Source organism: Calidris pugnax, unplaced genomic scaffold (assembly GCF_001431845.1).
Source record: "Calidris pugnax isolate Ruff unplaced genomic scaffold, ASM143184v1 scaffold450, whole genome shotgun sequence".
Taxonomy (NCBI): domain Eukaryota; kingdom Metazoa; phylum Chordata; class Aves; order Charadriiformes; family Scolopacidae; genus Calidris; species Calidris pugnax.
In genome coordinates, this window is record NW_015094504.1 from 442,185 (window position 1) to 450,826 (window position 8,642).

General features: G+C 46.5%; 1 protein-coding gene across 2 annotated transcripts in view; it reads right to left on the bottom strand.

Moving 5' to 3' along the window:
- Window positions 1–239: 239 nt before the first annotated feature.
- The window catches only part of FBXO16 (F-box protein 16), a 38,440-nt gene continuing 30,037 nt past the window's right edge, over window positions 240–8,642 (bottom strand). The window contains exons 8-9 of one of the 2 annotated variants that reach the window (XM_014963055.1): window positions 5,802–5,907; window positions 240–564 (exon numbers count right to left, since the gene is read on the bottom strand). In XM_014963055.1, the coding sequence (XP_014818541.1) occupies window positions 367–564; window positions 5,802–5,907 (304 nt within the window). In that variant the 3' untranslated portion in view covers window positions 240–366. Of the gene's footprint in view, window positions 565–5,771; window positions 5,908–8,642 lie in introns of those variants that run through there. The other variant, XM_014963053.1, reaches the window with a different exon arrangement.

Genomic DNA, 8,642 nt, shown 5'->3' on the forward strand with positions numbered 1-8,642 from the left:
GGCCTGTTCCTTGGGAGAAGAGACCGACCCCCCCTGGCTACACCCTCCTTTCAGGGAGTTGTAGAGAGCAATAAGGTCTCCCCTCAGCCTCCTCTTCTCCAGGCTGAACACCCCCAGCTCCCTCAGCCTCTTCTCACAAGACTTGTGCTCCAGACCCCTCACCAGCTCCATTGCCCTTCTCTGGACACGCTCCAGCACCTCAACGTCTTTTTTGTGGTGAGGGGCCCAAAACTGGACTGTCTCTTTATATATATATTTTTTTCTCTATTTCAGATTCTGAACTGTTTTGTGACCTGAGGAAGGCTGGTAAAGTACGTTGTAAGTACCTCTGTTTTTATTCTAATAAGATAATTGGTAGGAATTACATCAAGGCGTTCCGTCGGGCTGCAGCTCTGGCACTGGAGGTTGGACAGGTGCTGGTCGGCTCCCGGCGTCCCACTGGGAGCTCTGGGCCAGGGCCTTGGCTGCTGCTTTGGAGGGCAGGGTCTCAATGGACTGGTGAGTGGCCCAGCTGGGACGGACTGGTGGGTTTGGAACGGACTCAAGATCTGCAGAAAGGGATAGCTAGGAAGGAAAAGCAGACAGTGTTAAATCATCCCAGGGAGGGTGTGGAGTCCCCTTCCTTGGAGATTTTCAAGCCCCGCCTGGATGCTCCTGAGTAACATGCTCTAGCTCTAGGCAATCCTGCTTCAGCAGGGGAGTTGGACTAGATGATCTCTATGGTCCCTTCCAACTCTAAAATTCAGTGAAATTCAGTGAAATCCCAACAGCTTCAGAGGGACGGAAAATGTTGGAGCCCGTTGAGAATTTCTATCAATTCTATACATTCTATAAATGACATCCCTAAATGACATCCCTAAATGATATCCCTAAATGATACAAGCATAATCTGCATTACTTGCAATGATTATAAGTTTACCTTAAGGACAAAAGACCCCAATTAGAAACTGATGCTATTAAAGCCAAAGCCACGTTAATTGATTCTCCACATCAATTCATACGTTGGTGCAGCATTTCTCCCCTGTGCAGATGGCTGTGGCTGAGCCCAGTCTTCCCTGCTGTTTGAAGGCTCACAGTATAAAGGAGAAAGGTTATTTTACCATACTGTTCAATGAACATTTTACTAAACAGGATAAAAATTAAACAAAAAAAAAAATCTTAGCAACACAATGATTGTTTATTTCCTGAGAAATATCCCATGGAGTCAAAACGCACCGGTTCTGCAGACCAACACCTTTGGGATGGTGGTTTTTTTTTGGAACTGATGCAAATGATTTGGTAAGAACAGTGAAGAAACATCAACAAACCCAAACATTTACACAGCAACTCATTACGAAGCAACACAGGCTGATCGTCTTATGTCAAACTAGTGTCCCCAGTGAAATGGTTGTGCAGAAAAAAGTGCTGTTCTGTAATTCCTGCCTGCCTGGTTCCCCCTGCTGTTATTGAACTGGCACCAGTGGCAGATCTATGGTGCTTCATGCCTAATTCTCTGCTTATAAATAAGCAAGTGCTGAATATCAGCCTATAGAAAGGCGGGTGATTATCCAGCTGCCCAAAGTGGGCCAGGTTCTCAGCGGTACTTGCCGTGTGACAGAGATGGTGCCATAAAAGCAGCTGCAGGATTTTTGTCCTGGCAAAAAAAGCTCAATATCCTAGAAGCTGTAATAGCTGCAGCACAGATCTGATTATTTATTGCTTTTCATCTCCTGTGTCGTCGGTGGTTCTGTTTCAGAGCTCCCGGGGACAGACAGGCACAGACTATTAAAGCCAGGCTGTACTTTTAAAATTAGGGTAACCTACATAAGCTGAGTTTGAACAGGCACACAATATATTGAGTTATTTTAACTTGTCAGAATTGTCCCGTGAAGTTCAACAGGGTTTCTTGTAGGAATAAATAAAATTCAAAATAAGGTTTTCAGAATATAAATACACACTGGGCAGCCCCGTGTCTCAGTGCCGAGGGCCCTGGATCTTCCCCTGGGCTGTACCCACACAGCACATAAATGCAATCCATACTTGAAACATCAATTCTCTCTCAATGTGACATAGGAAAATTTATTCCTGACTTCAAATGCTGCAATCTTATTACCTTAGGACTTAGGCAGTGAGGCAAGAGTGAGTGATCCTGTCAAAAAGATGTTATTTAGTAAGTATTCAAAATAAGTCAGTCATTCAGGAACAGCTGTGAGGGTAGAGCAGGGTCTGGAACAGAAACAGGAGTGAGCCTGAGAGGTAAATCCAGCCCCTCGTGGCTGACACCGCCGTCATTCGCAGAGCTGTCAGAAGCATCAATCACATTTTACCTTCCTAATAAGGTTTTAATAAAATTCCTGGGAATTCTGACATTTTGGCATGAGGCTGCCTGTTTTGCTGTAGAAGACTCCTCGTGGGAAGTCCTCAAGGACTTGTGTAAAGGACACTGATGTGGCAGCCTCGATCCAGCAAAGTACTTAAAGAGATGGGAACACTGAAATTATATATATCCTTAAATTAAGGCACTTCCCTGGGTAGAGGCAGAGCAATTATTCCCTCCCCACTGGAAAGACAAGGGGGTTGCATGTGCATTCCTGAGAAAAAATGCAGCCCTTCATTTACAGCCCTAATTAATTTATTGTAATTTACTATTTATTGTAATTTAGCTAATTTAATTTATTCTAAAAGTGTGAGCCTGGTCACATTTTATGCTACCGTCTCCATGATTATTAATAAACTCCAAACCCTCCCAAGTTTCCTTGGAGGAGAACTGATTCATCGCACGCAAACGTGGAGCCAGTGGATGTAAATCCAGGACTCAGGTCATCACCTTAATTATGTGTTGCTTCTATTTTGGTGTGCTCTTGTTTGCCCTCCTGAGCTTGGAGCTCCATAGAATAGTCCTTTCCATATAATAGTCCTTTTCACATCTTCATTATTGGCTGTAACATGCTTTATTCTCACCTACTTTCTGCACTTGGATCATTGATCTATTTAAGAGCTTCATTTTAATTTGACTGGGTGCTTGCTTGGGGCATTTATTCTTTCATCATAGTCTGTTCTTCTAAGGATTTACTAAAAGATTTGAACGTTAAGCCTCTTTATTTGGACTTGATTAAATAAGTATTTTCACAGGTCTTCATTTCAACGAGATTTCCCAAAGCTACCTTAATAATAAATGGAAATTAATTTTGGATTAGTCCTAGTGAGTTATATATATATATATTCTTTTGCCATGCATCAGCCTCCCCTAATGTAACCTTTGCTGTCATGGAGTGTTGTAGTCATTAATGGTAGTCACTAATGGTAGTCACTAATGGCCAGTGTCACAATCCAAGCACAAACCCAGGCTGGGAGGAGATTGGATGGGGAGCAGCCCTGAGGAGAAGGACTTGGGGGTGTTGGTGGGTGAGAAGCTCAACAGGAGCCATCAATGTGGGCTGGCAGCCCAGCAAGCCCCCTGCTCTGCTCTGGGGAGACCCCCCCAGAGATGCTGGGAGGGCTGGAGCCCCTCTGCTGGGAGGGGGGGCTGAGAGAGTTGGGGGGGGGTCAGCCTGGAGAAGAGAAGGCTCCGGGGAGACCTTGGAGCCCCTTCCAGTCCCTCAAGAAGGGGGGCTCCAGGAAAGCTGGGGAGGGACTCTGGATGAGGGAGGGGAGCCACAGGAGAAGAAGGAATGGTTTTAAACTAAAAAAGGGTAGATTCAGGCGAGACATAATGAAGAAATTTTTTACTATGAGGGTGGTGAGAGCCTGGCCCAGGTTGCCCCGAGAAGCTGTGGCTGCCCCATCCCTGGAGGGGTTGAAGGGCAGGTTGGAGGGGGCTTGGAGCAACCTGGTGTGGTGGGAGGTGTCCCTGCCCAGGGCAGGGGGTGGCACTGGGGGGGCTTTAAGGTCCCTTCCAACTCTCACCTTTCTCTGATTCCATTTGGCAGGGGCTGGCTGCCCTTCATGGTGGGAGTCAGAGGAGGTGCCTTCCTGATGGGGAGGGGCAGGTTAAATAACTTCAAAGAATACATAAGATTTTTTTTACCCTGAACTAAGATTCTTTCACAGGGAGGGGCAGGTTAAATGACTTTGAAGAATATATAATATTTTTTTTTTACCCTGAACTAAGATTCTTTCACTTCTGGATTGACAATAAAACAACTTGACATTTGAAACAGGAAGCTCTGGTGGAAGGAAACCGTGTAAGGGCGCTCTGATCTAAGGGGGAAGCCACTGGAAAATGGAAATTGGAAGACACAGGCTGAATAATTATATTTTCTGTTCTTTTACACTGACTGAATCTATTTCCTTGCGAACAGGCTGTATTTGGGTCAGGAGGATGCCTCCCAACCTCGGGAGACAATGCCTCTCTTTTCTGTAAACCTTCTCTAGCTCCACTCCCAGGCTCTCAGTGCTCAGGAAACATGCTCCCAGGTCCCAGAACCCCCCGATACGCTGGTGAGCACGTCCTCCTCCTGGCAGTTCTTTATTGCTCTATCTCCAAAAGCTTAGGCCCGTGGTGCTTTCTGGAAGCCTGACTTCCCCACACTCCTTTCATCTGAGGATGCCCTATTTTTCCCCGCCACGAGCACAATGAAGCCTCAGTATTAGGGACCTTGGGGCTGCTCGCTCGGGCTCAGCGCAACGAGGGGAGAATAAACAAACTGGTCACTAGTGGTGTGCCTCAGGGCTCAGTGCTGGGACCATTTCTATTTAACGTCTTTATTGATGATCTCGATAAGGACATAGGGTGTATCATCAGCAAGTTGGCAGATGACACCAAGTTAAGCAGGAGTGGTGACTCCCAGGAGGATAGGGAAGCCCTACAGAGGGACCTAGATAGACTGGATCACTGGGCCAAGATCAACGGCATGAGTTTTAACAAGGGCAAGTGCCAGGTCCTGCACTTGGGCCACAACAACCCCCTGCAGCTCTACAGTCTGGGGGAAGTGTGTCTTGTGCTGCCTGGAGTGAACATTAGGAAAGAATTTTTCACCGAAAGAGTGGTCGGGCGTTGGAACAGGCTGCCCAGGGAGGGGGTGGAGTCCCCATCCCTGGCTGTGTTTAAGGGCCGTTTAGATGCAGTGCTGAGGGACATGGTGTAGGGGAGGACTTTGTAGAGTAGGGGAGATGGTTGGACTCCATGATCCCGAGGGTCTCTTCCAACCTCAATGATTCTATGATTCTATGATTCTATTCTATGAACATCAAACCACAGCCATCAAAAGTCACGAGGGGAGAAATGAAGCTTTGGGAAGAGATGCAAGTGTTTGTCAGAGGATGGATCCAAAGCACGGAAAGGGAGTGGCTGGTGGGATCCTAGGAAGAAGGGATGTGAGGGAGGAGGATAAGGAGGTCAGTGCCTGCACTCAGACAGTTGCCATCCTTTTCCCACCAAAGGAAATCTAGGCAGATTGTCCCCGGAGCAGCCAGACGTGGGGGGCTTTGTGTCCTCCTCCTGGCCAGGAATATCCCTTGGGGATGGGCAGTTACCAAAAAGCTCTGAGCTAAGAATCTTCCTGGTTGTACCTGACACCAGGCCCCGGTGAATGTAATTAAAAGCCGGTGATACTTGCCCGTGATTTTGCCTTCTGGAGCTTCTTAGATCCACGACGCCCTCTCTTTCTCTTCTCAGCCGCCTGCCAGCTCAGGTCTGGGGTCTCTCCTCCTCCTTTCTTTCTCCTGCAGAGAAGAACAGAACAGTATTAACGAGTGCCATGGCCTTGGTTCCCTGGTCCCTTAGGGATGGGCAGTTACCAAAAAACTCTGAGCTAAGAATGTTCCTGGTTGTACCTGACACCAGGCCCCAATTAATGTAATTACAAGCCGGTGATACTTGCCCGTGATTTTGCCTTCTGGAGCTTCTTAGATCCACGACGCCCTCTCTTTCTCTTCTCAGCCGCCTGCCAGCTCAGGTCTGGGGTCTCTCCTCCTCCTTTCTTTCTCCTGCAGAGAAGAACAGAACAGTATTAATGAGTGCCATGGGCTTGGTTCCCTGGGGTTGAGAAAAAGAAATCCCTTAATGATACCACCACCCGAAAAAACGTGGTTTAAGATAAAACATTTCATCTTGCACCTGGGGCAGAGCAAGAGTGTGCAATCATATACCAGGGCTCAGAGGAGGGTGGTAACTTGCTTTTTTTTAAAGTTATGATAACTTTATAGCACTTAGCTCAAGACTTAGTGATTTAAGCTAAATCCACATGTTACATCAGCTTAGGGGAATTCACGGAAAGGGCAACTTGAGCTAAATCAATTGGAGAGTTTTCAGTGAAGTCCACGTAACTTGTAACATAAATAAGGCTAGAGGACTCCAACAAGTTATTTATTCATTGTTTTTATAGCCAAATAATTCTTCATGTCTATGTATATAAATGTATACATTTATATGCAGCTAATATTAAAGTCAATAACAATTAACTGGCAGAACAATAATATTCCAAAGTGAAAATTAAAAGGAATACACTGGATTATGGCCAGGTGTCACATTTTTCCAGTATCAGGAGTAAAATCCATCCTGTGAGGAAGTTTTTTTAAGAACTTGGGTGGGTTCATAAACACATTTGCTCTGAAGGTGTTCGTTCCCCTTCCAGATATAAACTCTGCAAGGCAGAATAAGTGAATTTCAAGCAGCAACTCTGTGTGGTCTCCGAGTGCTTCTCCCAGCTCCATCACCAGCATCTCTGGGCTCCAGGAAGGCATGTTAGAAAGCACAGTGTGAACACAAAATCATGAATATAGAGGATGGAAACAGCCTCTAAAAGCAACATTTAGCCTATAAAGAAACAGAACCACACCGGGTAACGTTCATGTCTTCAAAAGCAGCCAAGGCCAGCAGGTATCTGGGATTCACCCAGCCCAGAGCAGCTGCAGATCAAGAGCCGTAAAGAGAAATCCAACATGATTTCAAGCTCTGTGTGGTCTCCGAGTGCGTCTCCCAGCTCCATCACCAGTGTCTCTGGGCTCCAGGAAGGCATGTTAGAAAGCACAGTGTGAATACAAAATCATGAATATAGAGGATGGAAACAGCCTCTAAAAGCAACATTTAGCCTATAAAGAAACAGAACCACACCGGGTAACGTTCATGTCTTCAAAAGCAGCCAAGGCCAGCAGGTATCTGGGATTCACCCAGCCCAGAGCAGCTGCAGATCAAGAGCCGTAAAGAGAAATCCAACATGATTTCAAACAGCAAATCAAGGAAAACTGCCATTTTTTTATAAACACTTCACTGATAGGCCAAGAGAGAAAAATGTGATCTAAAAGATTATTGTGGGGAATGGACTGGTCATGCTGTTTATAAACACTTCACTGACAGGCCAAGAGAGAAAAAATGATCCAAAAGATTATTGTGGGGAATGGACTGGTCATCCTAGGTTTATGGTTAGACTCCATGAGTGCAAAGGTCTTTTCCAACCTAAATAATTCTCTGATTCTCTGATCTCTAGACCAAACACAGACCTGGCCTTGAGGTTTTAAATCAAGATATTAACCCCTACGGCTGCATTCTAGTGTCTGTGCTCGTGGTGTCAGAGCATCCCCTTGTAGCAGGTCACCACCATCATCTCACTCCAAAGTCAGGAAAAGATGAGGAGGAGTTTCTCCAGGCTGCAAGGAGAAGGGCTTTGGACCTGAGATGAGCACGGCCAGTCTCCGCTCCCGGTGCTGAACTCGCTGTTTCTCACCCCATTTTCCTCCCTTAAGGAACGTTTTTAATTCCCACAAGCCTAACAGAGAAGAGAATTCTGGGCTGGCTATTGAGAAGGATGAAAAGCAAGAGACAAGCGTTAGGATTGGGAAGGACCATGCCCTTCTCACGCAAGCCAGCCTCTTTATGTCACAAACCGGGCCCGGGCTGCCCGACAGAACAATTACTGAAAGTAATTATTTTCTCGTTGAGTAAACACTCCAGTACAATATGCAACTGTTTTTAGAGCCGGCCTACGTCCATAAATTATCTGACTGAATTAGTGCTGGCTTCCAGAAGCCTGAGCTGGTTGGAGGAAGGGCAGGGGGGGGGAAGGAGGTTGCATTTTGGCTGAGCTGTTGTCATGGGAAGCAGGGGGGCTCTTTCTTGAGGCAGAAGGACACAATCCTGGCTGGGGTCCAGCGCGGGGCTGGAATCGGAATTCATTATTCATGATAAAGTGGGAGGCAAACCTTGTGATTTATTGGCAACAAGCAGCACAAACACCAGATGCCTCCCAGCAGAAACCGTACACGCAGGGACTGAAAGAAACGCCCCTCCTGGGCCTTTCCAGGCAGATCCGAGTCCCAGGGAAAATTCACCAACTTGGTTTCATACTTCAGCTATAAAAACCTTTCACTTTGCACCTCTGCAATATTGCTTCGTGCCCAAAGAGATAAATCCATCCTCCCTGGTCTCCTTTTTGTTTATATACAACAGTCCAGTTCTGGGCTCCCCAGTTCAAGGATATAAACAAGTTCTGGGCTCCCCAGTTCAAGAGGGACAGGGAACTACTGGAAAGAGTCCAGCGAAGGGCAACAAAGATGATTGAGGGATTGGAGCATCTCCCTTATGAGGAAAGGCTGAGAGAGCTGGGACTCTTTAGTCTGGAGAAGAGAAGGCTGAGGGGAGACCTTATCAATGCTGACAAGTATCTCAAGGGAGGGTTGAAGGAGGAGGGAGCCAGACTCTTTTCAGTGGTTCCCAGTGAGAGGAC